The sequence below is a fragment of the Dipodomys merriami genome, unplaced genomic scaffold, assembly GCF_024711535.1.
Source record: "Dipodomys merriami isolate MVZ:Mamm:240054 unplaced genomic scaffold, mDipMer1.0.p SCAF_5, whole genome shotgun sequence".
In the NCBI taxonomy this organism is placed as follows: Eukaryota; Metazoa; Chordata; class Mammalia; order Rodentia; family Heteromyidae; genus Dipodomys; species Dipodomys merriami.
In genome coordinates this window covers 4,417,560-4,438,681 of record NW_027206068.1, presented here as the reverse complement: position 1 = coordinate 4,438,681, position 21,122 = coordinate 4,417,560, and the positions used below count along the sequence as shown (strand labels likewise).

At 44.8% G+C, this 21,122-nt stretch overlaps 1 protein-coding gene across 3 annotated transcripts in view; it reads right to left on the bottom strand.

The window, feature by feature from the left end:
• The window catches only part of Grb10 (growth factor receptor bound protein 10), a 161,496-nt gene that overhangs the window by 16,976 nt on the left and 123,398 nt on the right, over window positions 1–21,122 (bottom strand). For all 3 annotated transcript variants that reach the window (XM_069995982.1, XM_069995984.1, XM_069995983.1), the window contains 6 exons: window positions 11,474–11,630; window positions 6,668–6,783; window positions 5,657–5,725; window positions 3,770–3,907; window positions 2,437–2,547; window positions 249–347 (listed from right to left, as the gene is read on the bottom strand). In XM_069995982.1, the coding sequence (XP_069852083.1) occupies window positions 249–347; window positions 2,437–2,547; window positions 3,770–3,907; window positions 5,657–5,725; window positions 6,668–6,783; window positions 11,474–11,630 (690 nt within the window). The remainder of the gene's footprint in view (window positions 1–248; window positions 348–2,436; window positions 2,548–3,769; window positions 3,908–5,656; window positions 5,726–6,667; window positions 6,784–11,473; window positions 11,631–21,122) is intronic.

The window sequence follows — 21,122 nt, the reverse complement described above, 5'->3', positions numbered from 1 at the left end:
AGCACCAAGGATATTGCTTAGTGTCTTCAGGGTTCCCCTTTTTCTGATCTCCCTCCTACAATAGTGCAAATGTTAGAAAACCTAGCTATCACCTTAATATTTAGCTCTCTGTTGAAAACTCATGAAATCTTATTTAGAAGGACTGGTAACTATGCTTGATAAGATACTGAAAAGAATAGTGGAAATGCCAAGAGCATTTCTGTCTGGAATATACCCAAGTCTAGTTCCAGTTCTCCACATCCACATACCTTCAGGAGTCTGAATGCTGTCATCCAGCACATCCGGCCTTGCTCATCTTCGGCGCAGAGCAGTCTCAGCTCTTTAGCTTCATTTCTCACTTTGTTTGGCTAGAGTAAAAGAAAAATCAATCAGTGCAACACAATGAGTAGGAACCACCGACCTTCTGTCCAAGTCGTGTTGAGTTTGTCCACCCACCTGTGTGATAAGCCTCTGTTAAGGATTGATCATGGGCCAGCCATGAGCTGTTGCAATTACTTATGCCTTAGCTCAAGAATAAACCCTAGTGGATAAACTCTCCTAGTGGAATTCAGAGTCAGACAGCAAAACAAATCACCACAAGGCCATGTGTGGGGCAAGCAGGTATGTGGAGCCGAGAAGAAAAGTGCCCCAGTGGGAATGCTAGAGTCTGTGGGGATGATCTGTCCCCTGAGTTACAGAAGCAACGATCTTCAAAGGTACCTTCTGGGGAACCCAAGGTAGTGGCTAGGTGCAGGGCCCTGGCAGGAGCTTGCGCAAGGGGTAACCTCTGAGTGGCTAAGGGTGTACGAGTGGCCCCAAGGAGGATTATATAAGTGGGAGTCCAGAGAGTAAGACCAATGCCTGGGAAGTGGGGCCAATGTGGAAGCAGATGGCCCAAGGCAGGTGGAATCTCATCACAGCTCTTTTAGCTACAGAAGGTGGGCAGATTCATCAAGTAGAGAGAGTGCCTTGTGATGAGGGAGGAGACTGTTGCATGAACTTCTGGTCCCAACTCAAAGAGCAGTCGGGGTGGGAGGGAGGAGAGCACAGACTTGGCTCTCTACCTTAGGAAACTGAAGGGGTGAAAGGCCAGCTTGGGTTCAGGTGGCATTTCAGGAGAAAAAGAGCTCTGCCAGTGAGGGCTGGTGAGAAGGGAGAGGAACTGGCTACCTGGCTCCATCTCCAGTCTCTCCTGAGGCTGCCTTAGGTTTCTGGCTGGTTTGAAATAGATTTCTAGGTTCAATAGTCTCCCCTCCACATCATGGGACATATCCCAAGGTCCTGTTTGCCTGAACCATGGCTGGTACGCAGCTCCACAGTGATGTGCTTACCATGCACTATGGGCTCCATAGTGGGACAGCAGGACTATTGGTTCCATTTTTCACAACTGCATGGATATAAGATTTGTTCTTCCAGCAGATCTCAGCCACCTTGGCATAGGATCCTTTTCCTTTCCTCATTAAGTCTAAAGTTTTCATTGTCCTACTTAAGGGAAGCAGTGTGATATCAGCCTGATAACAGAGATGGCTAGTGAGTGAGTAGCAGGTGGCTAACATACACAGAGTGGAGACACTGGGCAGAGGGATATCTCAGGACCTGGGCAGGATGGATTAGGACAGTGTGATTTCATTATACTATTCAGAATGATGTGCAATTTAAAACAAATAAATTGCTTATTTTCTGATACTATTCTGATACTATTTCTGATACTATTCACCTACTATTTTCAGACTCTGGTTGACCTTAAGTAACGGAAACTATTACAGTGAAAATCATGAGAAAAGGGCACTAAATGGGTTTGCAATCAAAAGAGCTTTCAGTGAGCAAAGGACTTTCTCTTTCCTGCAGTCTGAGGAGAGCTCCTTGAGTTTTGTCTTCCCCTCAGGATAAGTTTGAGCTCTAGCTAAGAGGTTAGCCCATGGAATGGGCACAACTCCTCACTGACAAACTGATACATGCAGTAAGGCCAATGTACTTCCTCACCCACAAGCATCCAGGCAAGATGAAGTCTGACAACAGATTTAGTGTGATTAGAACGTCTCATGCATAGTAAATGCTCACTAAATTACTAGCTACCACTGGGATTATCAATAATTGCCAAACCTTCATCAGGGAGATGTGTATGCATCTTGCACATGTGTGTGCATACATGAAGCACATACGTATGTGTGTCCAAACATGTATGTGCACATCCACTTGTCTAGTTGTGCTTGTTGCACACATTTGTGTATCAACCACTTGCACATACATCCATCTATATGTTTGCACACTTGTACCAAAGCCATAGGCCACTGACAGGCACTTCCCATCATATGCCTGCTTTTCATCGATTTTCTGCAGCGTACACTGACATTTAACTGGGAATGAGCAAGTCACATGTGAATCTGTATTTCTGTTCAGTTTATGTTTCTCCTTTCATTCTCATTCTGATCGGTGAGCAACCTGGTGGCAGAGTACCTTGATGCAGAGCCCGTGGTCAGTGGGGGCACTGTACTGCTTCTTCCCAGAAATCAGAGTGAAGATGTTACTGTCCTCCAGGTCAGCCAGCAGCTGCAGGTGTCTAGGCTCCTTCAAAAAACAGTGGCCAGGTTATGTGCAGTGGGCATGTCTCAGGCACAGAAAAGAGCAATTATTCTCGCATCTTTGTAAACAGAAGGCAGTCTGTGCAGGTGCACATACCAAGTTCCTCAGTGACATCTTAGAAACCATGACCACCATGTGAAATAAACACTAAATTAAACACAAATCCACCGATTCCTCACCCCAAAATCCCACCTCTCAAATTCTCAGACACAAGCCTATTGGAATGTATTTGTCCTGCCAAATCAAAGCCCTGTGACCAAATAGTCAAGGAACATTTGAGAAAGTCTGTAGTTCCAAGGTCAACGTGAAGAGCCCTTACAATGCTCAGGGCCAGTCGACCTTCAGCAGGCTGTGTGCCCAATGCTACCTTCATTTCCCCCATTGCTAGCAGGACCAGGCCTTCTCCTAAGCTCTCCACCAGCCAAATTCTGTTTCCTACTCAAGACCACAAGCTGCTTCTGGCTTCCTCATGTAAGTCAATGGACACAATCCTTTCCTGCTCTATGGCGGGACAGAGACTCCTCTCTGGAGACGATACCCTTTCTCTGTAGCTCATACACACAGCAGCTGCTGACTTTCAGAGCCACACTGGGTGGGCCAGAGGTACCCTAACTGTGGTCCTCACCAGCTTCCCTTCCCTCTTGGTGAGCAGAAGAGGCAGCAGCTCCTCAAAGGCCAATCAATACTCAGCCAAGGTTGCCTGGATACAACTCATTACCAGGGTACATGGAAGGTAAAAAGAAGCCAGGTCCACAATACTACCAACTAAGAATTAGGGGCCTACATCCATTTTCACCTTTTACGCCTCTTCTCATTGGGCATATACACAGCTAACCAAAGAAAATAACTTTAACCGACACATGCTAGATTGACATTAAGGTGGCCATAATCTAGCACACATCCTATGGCCAGCCTGGATCCCAAGTCAGTGAAATCTGCAGTGATTCAGGAAGCTCTCTACCCATGTGAGTTGGCTCCCAGCCCACAAGTAGAGGCAACACCCCCAAACTGAAAGTAGAGATGTGGTTCAAAGTGGTAAAGTACTAGCCTTGAGCAAAAGAGCCCAGAGACAGCGCCCAGGCCCTGAGTTCAAGTCCCATGACCAACCAGGGAAAAAACAACAACAGACTAAAAATGAAGTCCAAGGTCATCTGAGCATTTCTGGCTTGGGCAGAGCCCATTGTGGGTGGTGGGTTTTAAAACTCACCTTTGAAGTTCCCTTCGTGGAGCAGTACAGGCCAGATCTACGCAGGCACACATACAGCTTTTTCCAGGACTTTCTTCCCAGCTCTTTCACATGCAAAAATCCTTGAATCTCAGGGCAACTGCTGGAGTTGAGAAAATTCTGTGGGAGAACAAATTTTAAACATTGGACAATGTTCAGCAGTTGACATTTTCTAAACTAAATACTCTATATGCTTTCTTGGGGTCACTGAGTCTTCTCCTTTTGAAAAAAAGTTCATCTACATTGTGGTGACATAGAATATAATTGATAAACACAGACAAGCAAAGGGATCTAACAATGCTAAAACCAGGCCATAAATTACTCTGTGACAGATATAAAAGGACTCTCTTCCTTATTTAAGATTTCTAAGATATATCTCACTTGATCTTTGGAGTTGAGTCAAGAGCAAGTGCTAGGAGCAATGAGGAAGAGGTACTGTGGGAATGAGCATTTGCCTACCATTTTGGCCTGTCCTTCAATATACAGGTGTGAGAATGGCATTTGTCTGTGCATAAGGCACATGAGATACCTTAGTAAGAGACTGATTAGCCCCTCTTACAGGCATTGTTATGAATAAAGGCTTAAGGAAACAAATAAACACTTATGGGAATGAAGGCTGAGATCTAGGCTACAAGGGAAGTCTGGGAGGGGACATTGAAGAGAGCAGGTCCTCTGGCCTGGATTGGGGACAGACAAAGCTCCTTGACATGGGTAAGATGGTCAAATCAGACAGCTCTGGAGTACCTGGCACCATCTTGAGTCTCAAGAGATGACTGCACACCTTCACAACATACAAATCCTCTCAAAATTAAGGCACTTAAAAACCAATTTGCATTTCACTGTCCTCATGTGTGAATTGAGGATGACAGTGTCAACATCTCTTGGCAGAACAGACCAATGCCATGGTTGAGGACTTGGCAGAGATCACCAGAACACTACTCTCCCATTCTTACCTTTTTGACAACAGAAAGAAATCTGATGATCAACAAAGCAAGATCCTCTAGGAACTGAATTTTACACCTGAAGATTGCTGGCTAACTTAGAGAATAGTGTGTTCTCTCATTTGGCACGTTACACAGACACGTTTGGAGAAATGGTGAGACAGTGACATTCCCTCTTTGATTCCCATGTCCCAGGAGCAATGTGAGATCACTAAGACTCTCCGGTGGCCCCTACCCCTGGAAGCGGGAGTGGGAGGGGGTGTGGGGGTGGGGGCGCCGAAGGACCAGTTTTTTGGGGAACTAATTTAGAAAACAGAAGGACAATTAAAACTAGTGTCCCTAATTTTCATGTACATTAAGTTACTTTGCAAAGGACGTGTGAAAATTTGGTCCTTTTTTTCTTTATGAAATAGACTCAGTATTTCTGTAGAGATTTCCTGGGGACAAACACTTAACATGAGCACATGGCATCCTTACCTTGCCATACTAAGCAATCGCATCATGGGACTGTTTTGAGTCAGAACAAGGTCATTTGTGATGTTTCTACCAGCAGTCAAGGTTAATATGCCAGTAAAGATGTAACCTCTTCAAATTTCTTTCCTTCCTTCCTTTGTTCTATCCTTCCTCCCTTCCTTCCCTCCCATAAGGGCCTAGGTGCTGTCCCCTAGAGCTTCTTTGCACAAGGCTAGTGCTCTACTACTTGAGCCGCAGCTCCACTTCTGGCTTTTTGCTCGTTAATAGGAGATAAAAGTCTCACAGACTTCCCTGCCCAGGCTGGCTTTGAACCCTGATTCTCAGACCTCAGTCTCTGAGTAGCTAGGATTCTAGACATGGTTCCCTGGAGCCCAGCCTTTTCAAGTTTTTATTGCAACAATTCCAAGAGCACTTTTTTCTAGAAGTCTGAACACAAACTATTTTTGATGAGTACCTGTAAGAGCTGGGATTGACTGCCATTGGACTGCTGGCACCAAGTAACCATCTGCTCCGGGAAGAAATTCTAAGGAAACAGGGAAATGCACATAAATTGAGGGTTAGTTTTCCAGTGGGAGGAAGACAGACTTATAGATTTCTCAGTAGTAAAAACATTCCTTCAGGTATTATTGTGTACATCTGTATTTTAAATAACTATGCATAGCACCAGCTAAAGAATTACTGAACTACCAAAGGAGGAGTGTGTGGAAAAGGTCTTTTCTTCAATATTAGCCAGAAAAGCCTTATCAAATTCCTGGGGACAAATGCTGAGCATGAGAACATGGCATCCCCCCACTGTGCCCATCCAGGCAAGCAATAGCATCACGGGATTGTGTCTGAGTCAGAGCAAGATTGTGTTGTTCTTTAAAAACTGTTCTAAGAAACTTTAACAACAACAAAACCAGAACAGCAAAATTATTGGAGCCAGAGTGGATTCAGGTGTTCTCCCTAAGTTGATACCTATATGCTCCATGAGTCAGGTGAAGAGCAAATGCAAAGGAGGCTATTCAGATACTGATAGGACAGAGGGCAAAGGCTTCCCCCAAAACAGCCAAGGTGAGAACAATGAAGGAGAAGACACCACAAACCAAGCCAACTGATTTCTTTATTCCATCTTCCATATATATCACATGATAATCACTGCTCTATGCAGGGAAGAGTATTTCTTTTGGTGAGAATTTGATCAATTTGTTCAAAACTGACTGTGACCTTTTCAAACTCACTGTACAATCCTAGGACTTAAGAGACAAACAGCCTTTCTGCAGTCACTGTTTGAGGAAGGCTACCACCATATTCAGTCAGTGACAACAGTGTTTTAGTTAAGTGCCAGAGACCAGGCTTTAAGCATGGATTGCTTCATTAAATAGAAATTCAAGATTCTTGAATCCACACACTGCCTTGTAAGACTCATCTGACACTATTCAAACCAACTATGACTTTTTGATGCCGAGAGTCTGAAAAGACTCACCATTGGATTCTTGAAGAACTCATACTTCGCATAATTCTTCCTGAACAAAAACTTGCTCTCACTTGCCATGGTACCCTCCACCTGAACCACCAGCTCATGGTCTTCCAAGCACCTTTCTGTAAGGGAAAGCATCATGTTAGTCAGATGGGTGCACCAACAATAAACCAGTCTGATTTCCTGCTCTTTAAACAGCATGAATGAAGATGAGGCCTGGGAGTGAACTGAATTCAAATCCTCTCTGTAATGTGCTATCCAATACCTAAGAGGTCTTAAATATACAGAATGTGGGCTTTGGGTCAATATGGTTTTTTTTTACATATTTCTTTTACATCTGACATCAACAAAATATTAAGGAGAGGGAGAGTCAAATGATTGTACCCTCACATTAAGACATTTGGGCATATGAAAAATAGGCTGGAATACTTAGGAAAACATTCAGAGACAAAAATCTCTGAGCAAGGAAGGCTTGTTAAAAGGCCGTGTGGCACAGAGGTAGGAAGGCCATGGCAGCTTTGGATCCCAAGAAACTCACTTGCCTGACTCTGCCTGGGGAAATGAAATTCGGTAGGAAGAACACGACACTGCAGGCAGACAGGACAAACCAACACACTCATCTTTCACACCAAAGGCAGTATTGATCTTATCATGGAACATTCTCATCAACTGGATTATCAGTGACTGACCTCATTGTGCATGGTGTACTCTCTCTCTCTCTCCAGAGCCATTATTAAAACAGTATGATCACTCGGGAAAGGGTGGTTATTCTCCTTGATGCTTAAGCCCTCTGCTTCCACATGGAGCATTACTTACTCCTTACCAATCTACCTGTAGGGGATGTCTGAAGGTGTTCACAGTTTCTCCTGTGGATCTCCTCAGAAACTACGATGTGGGGGAAGTGGCCATATCAAATGACAGGATAAACAATAGAGGGAAACGTACAGATGGTCGGTGTGCAATGAGGACAACATTGTTCTAGACAGAGGGGCTGAGAAGGGGCTGGGCGGCCCCGACCTTGGAAGTTTCCAGCTTCTTTCGTGATGCCAGAGTGAGTCTTTAAAAATCTCGACTTGGAAGGGAGGAACAAAGTTTGAGAAAAAGCATTTCTAAGTGATCTCAGAATTTGGAAGAGAAGCCAAGTCAGCTTCTGCATCCCAAAAGGACTACGCTTCTTTCATTTGGGTCATTCTGGTGACCAGGCGGCCCCTGGAATCTCTGTGAGGGGTCTTATGGCAAACACACCCATGGCACCCATTTGCCTGGCTTGCAGGGTGCCATAAAATATGCCGCAGAAAGTGGCCACTGCAGTCAGGGAGTGGACAGCAACTGTGCCAAGCTCTTTCCTCCAGTTTTAGATCACATGGCTGCCTGTAAACTTCCTGTTATTCCAGTGGCCTTGATTAAACTGGGGTTCCACTTTTCATCATGGCATTCCAAAAATACTCTGTATTCATGGAAGAGGTGAAAATTCCTTGAAGGATATTTGTATTTTTTCAACTTCTGAGACTGAGTCTAAGTCTTGCCCTATTCCACAAAAAGACAACTAAACTGTTGGACATTTCCACAAAGACAAAATGCCACTACTTGTGACTCAGCTGGAACCCATGCCGCCTAGTTGGTGTGGAGGATCTGCAGATTCAGGACACAGGTGAGAGATGAATCCAGCATCCCCACCTGACATCACAGATTTCCTCTGGCTTGCCTGTGGACTGACATTTAGCTCACCCAGTCACTCACCTCCAAGCACTGCCTGCCTACAGAGGGGGAAAGCTGCTGATAAGCTCAAAGCCTTCTAGAACAAAATCTGGAAACAAAGTCATCAGTGAGAGATCATTGCATATAGAAAACCATTTGATGCCAGCACAAGCCCTGCCATTTGCCTGCTTTTTCTCTCTAAAGCTTGTGTGAAAGGACATCATTTGGCATTTGCAAATGTAATGGACAAAGAGACAGAGACAGAAAAGCAATCTGGGAAGGCCCTGTCATGCAAGTAACATCAAAACAGGCTATTTTTGTCCAACAACTCGTGTGTGTGTGTGTGTGTGTGTGTGTGTGTGTGTGTGTGTGTGTGTGTTGGTACTGGGGATTGTGTGTGTGTGTGTGTGTTGGTACTGGGGATTGAACTCAGGGCCTTCATTCTTGCTCACGTCTTCTTTATCACGTGAGCCACAATTCATCTTCTGGATTTCTGCTGGTTAAATGGAGTTGAGTCTCACAGATTTTTCTGTATCTGTCTTCCAAATAGGATCCTCCTATCTCAGCCTCCTGAGCAGCTAGGATTTACAGGTGTGGGTCATTGGCACCTGGCCCAAGACCTTTCTTTAGGACACATATGGGTGCCTATGGGAGTCGACAAAGTTATTGCCAGGGCGTTTCTACCTGACCACGATCAAACACAAAGCCATAAGCAGATCAACAAAGAATCATTGCTTTTCTTGGATGCTTCAGCCTAATTCTTAGGACATCAGACTTTCTCAAGTTTCTAACACTCATAGGATCTGTGGAACCTTGCTTCTCTTTCCTGTGCCCCATGCCCACATTCCCATTTGTCTTGGACATCCTGTACTGTGCCTATGACACAGAGCCATTCAGGGTCATTTGGGGCCTGAATGAAAGGGCCCTGGCATGGGTACTGCCAGTTGGCAAGAATGGGGTTTATCTGTAAGTCTGTGCTCAAGTTTGGAAGGGTGGCATCAAGATACCATTCTCCACATTTAAGCTTGCATTCTATCCCTATAAAAAGTAATTTGGTAGCAAGGGAAAGGGTGACATTGTCCACCTGATTTATGTAACTGTAATCCCTCTGTACATCATCTTTATAATAATAATAAATTTTTTAAAGTAATATGTTTACATGCTCTGTTGGTAGACTGTTTCACATCACTATGTCCTTTATATGCGAAGCCTCCTGGCAGCAGTGAAGCTTCTAGAAACCTGTAGCTCATATGTTTGGGCAGAAGGTACTGGGACAATCTGCCAAAGGGTTCATGCTGATACCCTCAGATGGATTTACCACAGGCTGATGAGTGGCCTGGAAGGAGACATGGTTGAGATGTTTTTACTCCCAGACACTGAGGCTGAAGTATTCCTGACAGACAGGGCTTTGGTGGAAGTGCTCATTAGATAGAGTACACTCAAAGAACCAGCCCTTAAGCATCACAAAACACAGAACATGCTCACTTAAGATCAAGTGCCAAGGGCTTTGCAAACCAAGGGAACAGCTTTGTACCAACTACCTTAGGTGCCTGGAGTAGTGCGTGATCCCAGGAGCTAACACTAGTACTGGGAAGGGCCACAGGCTCTTGGTTCTTGATCAATTTCTCTGCTTACACACAGGTGCAGCACAGACAGCAGGAGATGCAGCCTTGCACAGCAGGGCTGTGACCTAATCACAGCAGTCCTGCACACATACTCTATAAAAGCTTCCCACTACTGTTTAATGTCTAAGTTATCTGTGTGTCAACAGATGCTTTTGATGGTCTTATTAGATCATGGGAGGATTCAGTCGTGGATGTCCCAAACTGGAGCGTGATGTGACAGTCAGCCTGTCTCTATGGGAACAAGAGTGACAGCACAGCCACTCACTATGAAACAGGCAAATGGGCCTTCCAGAAAGCTGTTAGTAACAAGGAGGAACTCTCTGCTTTTACATAAACAGTCTGGTGATCCACACAGATTGGAAAAACCAGCACAAGTCCTATTTGTTTACTCCAAACCATGTCAGGGATTTAAAAGTCCAGGGAGAGTCAGAAAATAGCGACTTAAAGTAATAGTGCAAATTTACATTACCTTATTTAGACTTAAATAGCATGCTCTCTGTTGGAAGAATACTTTTCAGTTAAATGAATATTGTAAGACCTAAAGGTTGAGATTTAATTTATTAAGCTGTCAAGAAAAAGGTTTATAAGACGAATCTGAAACTACAAGAAGTTTGCAATTTGTATTTTTTTCTCCTTCGAGACATAGAAGAAATATAGCTATTGATTTAGAGAAAATGCTAGTCTTAAATACCTGCATATGCTTTTGCAGGCATCAGACATTATTCTGTAAGACTCAGAACAAAAGTCTGAATATGTGTCTTTTCCTAGTAGGGACCACCTGACCAAACAATTCACCACCAACCAGTCACTTCTGGAAGTAAGTGTGTAGAGTTTCAAGTGTTCCATGATACATAAACTATTCTCTAGGTCACACACACACACACACACACACACACACACACACACACACACACACACACACACACACACACACACACACACACACACACACACACACACACACACACACGAGTATCCAGGAATCATCCCTAACCAGCTCAGACAGAGATGCCACACAAGTACCAAATTCATATGTGATTGTTTTACAATGTGCTCTGATTGTTAGCAGGTCTCTACGCCCTAGGCTAGAGCCCAGAGCCAGGCTCCCTTCTTATCAGTAGCTTGGTGAATAGTGGCAGCTGCAATCTAGCAGTGCCAGTATCTGTCTCTTCCCGGGGCCCCTCCCTCTCCAACTAACAGATGTGCAGCATGATCCTGATAGTCAGGAAGGCAGCTGGATCACAGGGGATATGTTTGAACTGGTGGGAATTACTGCTTCAACCACCCCAAGAAAGATTCTCAAAGAAGCAGAGTGAAGGGGCAAAGTAAAATATAGGAGAAAAAAAGGGGGGGGACAGGATGAGTCAAGAGTCACACATGAACTCCTGGCCAGTCTGGCAGGGGACAGACAACACAGTTGGCACCGGTTCTCCATTTGATTTCACACTAAGGTACCTAGGGACTGTTTCTGCCCTGAGCTGTCTCCTACCTAATCCGAGATGTGGGTGGTGCTCCACAAGTGTCCAGCTGTTGTCATCCACACAATGGCTTTTGTAAACCAGCAACTGGCACAGGTCCCTGGCCGTCATGTCTGCTAGAATCTCCACGACTTTGCTTGTTCCATCTTCACTAAAGACTTTAACATCCTGCAGTACACAAAGGAGACAAGCACAGATACATTTTACATTTAAAGAATAAAAACCAAGAGCAAAGTAAAGACCAGAGTGCTTCAACATACTAGCAAATGTTTTTCTTTTTTTCTTAGTCATAGGACAGGACAATAGTTTCAGGGTTCTCCTGTCCCTCTGAGGGGCAGAGCATTCTTAAGGTGCCCCAGACTCCAGACAGGAATACAGAGCATACAAGCAAATTATCAACCTAGCTTGGGAAATGATAATGTTCACTTACAATGCTGCAGGCAGTCCCTGACTGGACATTTTACACTTGAAGCAATTGTAAGAACAGGCCAAGCAACAAAACACTCCAGTTCTTCTTGTTTTCATCTTAATAGGTTTTTTTTTTCCCTGTCTGATTTTTTTTTCTCATAACATTATGTTTAAGTAGTTGTACAAAAGGGTTTTGGTTCATTCACCGTAACAATTTATGAGTACAATGCATCTTGATTAATGTCACTCCTGCCATCTTTGTCCTGCATCTCTTGAAGGGCCTCTACTTCTTCATTCCAGGGCCCAGGCTTCCTGTTCCTGCTGCCCTCACCCTGCACATTTCTCAAGGCTTAGCAGGAAGATGAGATAAACGAACACGGATATGCTAAATGTAAACTAATAAAAAGGACACAGTAAGAACAGTCATGAAATTTTTTTGGCACCTTCTCCCCACAAGATCCCAAGCAAGCTTCATTTTCCCAGTCCTGTGGAAAACCGTGAAAATGGAAAAAAGCACCCAGGCAAAAGCAGGCAAGTAGAAATCCAGAGGATTATAAATGCAGTCTGTTGCAGCTGTGACACTGGCTGGGGAATGTGAGGTACAGGGGATGGTGAGATGCATTAAAAAAAAAATCCACACCAATCTTACCTCGATGGCATGGAAAAAGCAGTTGAAGGGACAAGAAGGCATTTTAAATTGTAATTGCCTCTGGCCTGGGAATTTGTTCTTGGTCTCTTCTCACTGTCCCTGGCAAGCTGGGCAGTGACCAGAGGCTACCTCTGCCTGCTCATTTTCTCACACAAGTCCCCTAGGTAGTGAACCAAATCAGGCCAACAGCCCAACCTCGTCCTTCCCAGGGCTGATGTAATCACCCACAGGCTTTTCTCCCATTCTCTGCAGGGAGACCTGGGGTGAGGCTGAGGACGAGGATGGGGAAGGCAACAGCATTAATAACAACAACAACACCAGCTCAGGCTGATCAGCCAGGAAAATCCCTGGGCAAAGCAGCCACAAGCAGACAACTCAAAGGCTAAAGCACGTGCGCTCTCTGGGTCCAGACCAGACCTCTGACTAACTGCATCCTTAGAGCTGATTCTGCAGACAAGCCAGGCCAGGCCAGGCTGTGAATGTCAGCTTATCATCACCAAGACAGGCTCCTTCCCTTCCCCCATCCTATTTATGTGTTTTGAACTGTGGTCCCCCCAAGGAGAGGGGGACTCTAACCACAGTAAGCTTACATGGGTTGAGCTGCCCAGAGCTGGATCAAACCTCCCTCTGAGGCAAGGCTGGGAAAGGGTTAATTCTCTCTGAGCGGCAGGGCCAGCTGGGGGATTAGGAGGGGCTCTCCCTCCCTGGTGTGGTGGTGGAGTTACCACCATCCCCCCACTTCTACGATCTGCCATTTCCTGACACAGAGAAATCCCAGGACTTGCTTTCTAACCACTTTCACTTTAAGAGAAATCCACCCATCCCTTTTCTGGAATTTATGTTTCACTCAGTGAAAGTACATTTCCACCTAACAAGTGAGATATTCACATACAGCTGAAATGGCTGACTCAGTCTGTGAAAATAACATTTAATTTGAACCAAGAAAATATGTCTCTGGTCTCTAGGTAAGACTTTTTTTTTTAACCTGAAAGAACAAGAGTCGCTTAGAAACTACAACTGCCTTCAAAGGATGCCTTATATATGTGGTCACTGTAAGACCCAGCATGCCCCCTTTACCAGTGCATGCCGTCCACACCCAGAACTCACTGAAAATGGTTCAGGGGTCCTGGTTCAGACATGTTATATTTGAACCAACTGTGAGAACAAGCAAAGCAATATTTTCCTTTTTTCCTAAGCCTCAAACGAACTTTCAGTCTACCTAAGCTTCTAAATGTTGACCTGTGATTACAGTGTCCATTGTCTCCTGAATGAAGTTCTGTTACATTAAGGTGTGACTTTTCCTGCCAAGGGCTTAGCTTCTGCTTCTCTATTTGTCTTTTCAGTCCCACTGCACTTTTCTTCAAACTTGTGCCTCAGCCCTTTGGCTGCACCACAACCATCCCCCCACCCCCAAAAGAGCTATAAATAATCTGAGTATTAAAGCTACCACGAAAGGCCAGGTTAGCAGGGCAGATCAGAGCACCAATGGGCAGGCAGGGGGCTCTGTAGCCTGTGCCCAAAGGCATCATGCCTCTGTTCCCGACAAATCATGCTCTTCCCCAAACACAGCAGGGCCCACTGACTGCAACAAAACAAGTCTTCAAGACAGAACTTGAGGAAAGCCATTACAAACACCAATAGTCTGGAGCTGGGCAAATGCTTGGAACTACCAGTTGGAATGTTTGTAGTAAATACATAAGGCACAAGGCTAAGGTCAAAGGGAAGAGCCAAGCCCCTTTCCACAAAAAGCACTCTGTACTGTACCAATAGTCCCTTTAATAGCCCTTGGGCAGTGCTGAGGGCTCCTTTAGAAAGCCATTCAGGCTTGTGTCTCTCCAGGGTCAGTGCAACAGCCCCAGGTCAGGGGACTCTGGGGAGTAGCCCGCATTTCCCCTGGTTCATGAAGGGGCTCCTGATTCTTGCACAGGGTGAGGCACAGAAGGTTCTCTCAAGCAGGCCAAGGCCCTCGTCCCACAACAACTCCTGGGTCAGCATGGAAAGACTGACATTACAAGCAATTATGTTCCAGGGGAAAACTGTCCAGGGAATATGTGAATCTGGATAAAACCAGAGGAAACAGAGAAATTGGAGATCCAGAGTTCCATCCTGGCTCAGCTGGCTACAAGTCTGCAGTCCAAGACTTACTTTCTAAGACCTACTTTCCTCTTGTGTACCATGGGGCACAGCTCTGAGAACCAGCATGATTCGTAAAGCACAGTTTTCTACATCTATGACATCAGCAAGACTTCTAAATGCAGAGTGGTTGTGAGGAGCAGCTCTCTAGAGTCACAGGATGACAATCTTGCTGCTGAGGGAATTTGGCTGAATTACCCCAGCCTATCTGGGCCTCCCTCTCTCCATCTATAAAGTGAGAATCCGTAAGCAGCACTGGCCTCCTGGTGACAGCACGCTCCCAGCCACCCCTGCTCACTCCCCTAGGATGTGTGTGTGGATCTCCCATGGACATGCAACAGGAAAGGCTCTGGCTGAAGACCTGCAGGCAATCAAGAAGCAGGACCTCAAAAGGCTGCTTCCCATTCAGGATTCCAATTCTGAGAAAGCAGATGCTACAACCTATGGTAAGAATAATTCAGCTGCAAAAGCCAACTCCTAAATCCTCAATTTCCTTTTCTTCATGCAAAAAAAAACCAAAAAACAAAACAAAAAAAAAACCCAAATAGCAAATTGCTTTTAAAAATAAAACAGTATTATGAAAGAAGGCATAATTATGTCAATAGCATGTAATCCCTTTCAGAGTTAAGGGGGGGGGCACGGTGGAGGGAGGGAAATGCTTTGCCAGGCTGGCCCTTGGGCTGGCAGGGTACTACATCCTGTTATAAAAGTCCTGGGGTGGTACCAGAATGTTCCAGTGCTCCCAGACTTCCTGTTGCTATTTCCTATACATTCACCACATAGAGGAACAACGAAAGCTTCATTGCTTTGCAGAGAAAGGAGCTAAATTTGAGACAAAGGTATATCAGCTTCGTGGCCCTAAACTCCACTCAGGAATCCCTGGCCTTCTGTCTCTATGGTTCTCAGCAAGTAGACAGTGGGGGATCCTTTGGGTCCTTCATGCTACCAGGCTGCACAGACCCTCACTGCAGCTTCCTGCCACAGATAGACCTTCCTGGTTCACTTATAAGCTCAGGCATCTCCATACAGCATTCAAAAGGCCTTCTGACTTTGGCGGTGAGCCTCTGTCAAAGGCCCAGTGATAATCACCTTGTAAAAATAGAAAATGGGCCACTCTCAAGTCTATGCACCCTCCCCCCAACTGTCTGTAGGGCAAAATGTCCCTGGAAGGACAGCCTGGTCCCTAGGGTGCACAGCCTGACCTAGAGTCGCTGAGGTCCACCCCTCCCAGACACCCACAGTAACTGTGTTCTCTAAGGTGCCTGTGGGTGTCAACCCAGTTCTGTCTTCATTCTTCTTTGTCCAACATACTTTTTAGAGCCAAAGCTCTCCGAGGAAGTGGGCTGGTTCTTGTAACCCCAGAAGTCTCTTGTAAATACTGGAGGTGTGGGGGAGGGTGAGTAAAAGCACTTCTGAAGAAGCCAGGTTGTAATCAGAGGACCAGCAATGGCGTCCACAGGAGGAAGTCAGAGCAGGTGCTGGAACACTGGCAGAATCCTACTGAAAGGGCAATTCTGTGGGGCCTTGAGGGGAGAAAGCAGGACAGCCATGCCAAAATAGGTAGAGGGAAATGAATTGTGAGGTAGATGTTGCTGTCCTTAGACCCCACCAGACAGATATGGAACTGTTTCTGGAGGAGGCAAAGGTTCTCAGCATAGTTCAACCCAGGGCTCGCTGGCATCTCTGGCTTACATTCTTTAGCACTAGCCCTAAGCTCAGGAAGGTGTTTGAGCCCTAGGTGTCCCCTGAATCTGGTGGTCTTTACCTCAAGGAGATTTACTTCAAGCTAGAGGAGAACCAACCAGGATGGGCTAAGTTAACATCAGAGAAGAAGCAATGTAATGATACTAGAATGTCTTCAGTTTTATTCTAATTAATGGCGTTACTTTGTGATTCAAGGAGTTATGAAGCAATCACTGCTTGTATTTACAGGGCTCCCTTTACCAAAATGAGAACACATACAATAATCAGCTCCCCTCCACCCCCACCCCCAGCTCTACTATACTGGTTCAAACTTACTGGGAAAAAATCCACTTTGGAATCTATGGAATCCATATGATATATGGATGTCAAGTTTCCAGTGAGACTTAAAACAAGTAAGTCCTTACAAACCCATCTGAAGCAGATACAGTTCTAAATATAACTTTAAAATTAGTTCTTAAAAGTTGACCAGGGATTTAGGAGACCCTGAAGAATTTCCCCCAGTGAATGGGTCTCACTAGCTAAGCCTGAACATAAATTTTTTTTTTTTTTTGGTCAGTCATGGGGCTTGAACTCTGGGCCTGGGCACTGTCCCTCAGCTCTTCAGCTCAAGGCGAGCGCTCTACCACTTGAGCTACAGCGCCACTTCCGGTTTTCTGGTGGTTTATTGGAGATAGGAGTCTCACGGTCTCTCCTGCCCGGGCTGGCTTTGAACCGCGATCCTCAGATCTCAGCCTCCTGAGTAGCTAGGATTACAGGCTTGAGCCACCAGCGCCTGGCCTGAACATGAATTTTATACCAAGCTTAGTATTGAAAGCTTAGAAGAATTCAAGTTTATTTTGCACATTTGTATATTTTTTGTATACACACGCTTAACTTACCTAAAACATATATGCACAGCCTGTTATTTTGACAAATTTTATAAGATATTATAATTTTATAAAAAGTAAAATTGCAAGCTCCTTTAAACAAACAAGAAAATCAGTTGGCAAGACACGGTAATTCATGCTGCTCAGGAGACACGGATGGGGAGGACTGGAGTTTCAGGATAGCCTGGGCAAAAAACTAGTGAGACCTTGTCTTTCTCAACCAATAAAGCTGGGCTTGGTGGTGCGTATTTCTCATCCTAGCTACTCAGGAGGCATAAAGCAGAGGATTTCAGTGAGGCTAGCCCGGGCAAAATGTAAGACCCTCTTTGAAAAATAAGGTAAAATGAGAGAGGTATGTGTCTCAAGTGGTACAGTGCTAGCCTAACAAGCGTAAGGCTCCAGGTTCAACTGCTAGTACTGTCAAATAACAAATAATAAAATGAAAGAAAAATCTGCTGATGAATTAAAGAAGAGCAAAAAGAAGGTAGCACTGTCCTTTCTCATCTCCTGCAGAGATCAAGGCCCCCGGGAGCTTCCGGAAACTGAGCCAAGGATGGAATTGAACCCTATATAGTTTTTTTTTTTTTATTGTTGTTTGTTTTTATTCCCATATAAAGCTTATTTAGATCTCAAGCTTTATGCTCTTGCCTTTCACGGACATTTTCAAGCAAAGTAAAGTTTACTTGAACTCCAGCAGTGCAACATTGTGACAGATGATCTGTACAACCCAATAGGGCTACCAAATGACTAACTAATAGGTGGATAGTGTATGCAGTGTGGATATTCCAAAGCTGATTCATGACCTGAGCAAGACAGCCCAAGTTCTCACTTAGAATAGTACACAATTTAAACTTAGGTTCCTCTGTAGAACTTTTCATTAATATCTTCAGACCCCAGGGGAAAACATGGGAGTAAAACCACATTTGGGTAGACTGCTGTGTGTTATGCGTGGCTTATGAGTTGTGATTGCCAATACAAATATCCTCCTGTCTTCAATGGACACAGTGTCTCCAGAAAGTCTGAGGCATACATCGGAGAGTACATCTCAGGGCTCCTGCTATCCTCTGCAACTCTAGAAGGGGCACATTACCTTGCTTCCCAGTAAATCACAGAGGTCAATTTTCAGGTTGTTGAGTGTAATTTTTAGGATAAAACTGACATTAAAAACACAGCTTGGCTGGGCACTGGTGGCTCATGCCCGTAATCCTAGCTACTCAGGAGGCTGAGATCTGAGGATCGTGGTTCAAAGCCAGCCCAGGCAGAAAAGTCCCTGTGAGACTCTTATCTCTAATTAACCACTCAAAAACCAGAAGTGGCATTGCTGCTAAAAAGTGGTACAGTGCTAGCCTTGAACACAAAGAGGCTTAGGGACAGCACCCAGGCCCTGGGTTCAAGCCCCACAACTGGCAAAAAAATAAAAACAAAAACAAAGCAACAACAACAACACACACGCACACACACACACACACACAGACACACACACAAAACAACCAACCACAGAAACATAGCTTGGTTTTGAGTGCTGGAGACCCACAAGTGGGCCAATCAGAAATAGTGGGGTACTGGGTGAGAGCAGGAATGGACACTGAAATGTGGCTAAGTATTCAACTGTGAACTCAGGCCCAGGGGTGCTAGTAGGCTTGCTAGCGATGAGGCTGCACACTGTGGGATAGTGGAAAACCCATAGCCTTCCACATGAAGACAGGGAAGCAGGAACAGGAGGGGGGAAGGGGGAGGAGAGGGATTGAGGGTCAAGTTATGTGTGAGAAAGAGGAGGCTGTTACAGTGTTCTTTCCACAGATAAACATCTGTGCTCAGTGACATAATTACCATCACACTGCACACATAGTTTAACAATCAGGCTTGTGTAGCTTCACGTTACCTCATAAACATCTCCCAGGATCATTATGTTTCTTTGCTGTTTGAGAGCCTGCAAGGCATCAAACTTGAATTCTCCAATGACTCAAACATGAAGAATTCTGCAATGCTGCTTATTGTTTCTTTTTTTTTTCCCTTCCCAGTTTTTCATTCTTCTTATGAAATTGCCAGGCATATCTTCAAACAAGAATCTTAATACATATATTTATTTTCTTTACGTGAATTGATAGATACCAGGCTCTTATGTTAAAATACATCTCTTTGACAGGGATACATTTTCCAGAACAGAGCTGACCAGCCACATTTTTGGTAAAATACTCCCCTGAACATATTGGAACAAGTCAGTTTAGCATCACCCTGATCTCCAGTTTCCCCAACTCAGTAAACACTCACTGATTACAACCTCTGTATGGTTCCCATTCCACTGTTAGACATTTTCCCCTCTTATGCCACAAATGTCTAAAGGTATCAATATGGAGGGAAATTCAGGCATAGTGTGGACTTCAGAATATACCAGCATTGGACTCAAGTTCCAGCTCTGCTACCCACCCATTTCATGTGTTGACCCTTGATAGCCACAGCAGTAAAATGAGGGATGGTGTCACAGACTTGGGGATCAGACAAAGTAATGTACAAGTAATGTACTGAACACGTGTAAGCGCTGGAGAAGCCATCAATCCAGACAGACCTACTGGGTCTTCTTCTGGGCAAGAGAAAGGGAATGGGTATAAAAGGGATCTCCTATGACTAAAGTTTAGCTCCAGTATCAAGTGAGATTGAGACAGTGCTTGGCAGGTAGAAAGAGCTCATTTACAATCTTTATTCCATGGACATTTAGACTTGAACCAGTTAGTGATCCTGTAATTAGGTAGTTGTCTCCACTTAAAGGAGCTGAAGCACAGTGAGAAAAAGAACATAGTTTTTTGGGAAAAAGATGTCTCAATGATGCCACTTGACCATCCCCTGTGGAGACAAAAGGAGAGGCAGACGATCTGGAAGGAGAAGGTAGGAGGGAGTCTGAAGAGGGACTTCCATTTCTCTGTCATCTGACTGTCCTGGTCATCTCTAAGGGGTTGATCAGGCGATTGCTAAGGTGTGTAAGAAGGTGAATTTGTCTACATTTTGGCTGGTGGCACAAAAGCCTAGGAGGACAGGTACCCTCTCCGCATGAATGGTAGCGATGGAGCCTGTAGTACAGCCCGGCCTTTCTTTCAAGGCCCAGTCTTTTTTTTTTTTCCAAGACCCAGTAGGCAATGGAAACAAACCCATAATAATGAGTTTCAGTTTATTTATGGTTATCTAGTTTCAGAAAAGTTCTTGCCTAAACCCATCAGTAAGCAAGCAAGATGACATGTAGTAAGACTCCTGCAGCCTGGCTGTGTTTGCAGGGCCCTGAACCAGCCCCACTGAGTTAGCAAGAACAGCATCCTCTACACAGCTCTTCAGGCCAGTAAAAGCACAGTGCTCTGTCTGTTGAGATTCTGCCATTATTGTGGTGTAAGGAGGATAGTGGGATGTGGAGTTGGATAGGCAAAACAGGGACAGACAGGTGGATGGGCCTGGCAGACAGAATAGGTGGAGATTTTGGTGAAGGGAAACTCATTTATTGGAATTTTAGGGAAAAAATGAAGTTGGATTAGATTAGCTGGAAGCATGAGTTGAATGGCTAAAATTATAAAAAGGCTGTAAGGGCTGGGTTGTAGCTCAGCAGCAGAACACTTGCCTAGCATGGGCAGGCCCTGGGCTCAATCCCCAGCACCACGAATGAGTGGATTCAGCGAGAGAGAGAGAATGAGAGAGTGAGAGAGAGAGAGAGAGAGCAAGAGAGAGAGAGAGAATGGACAGAAAGATGAATGAATAAGGTCTGTAGCTTTCAGCATCTTTTCCAGTTCTGGACAACTTAGAAGTTAAGAGTCGTGATGAAAACTTTATAGATCTGTCTCTTAGGGATATATATTTATCCAGTTACAATACTCAAGTGTATATATCATTTCTACCCTCAAAATCCCCAATTCACTGCCC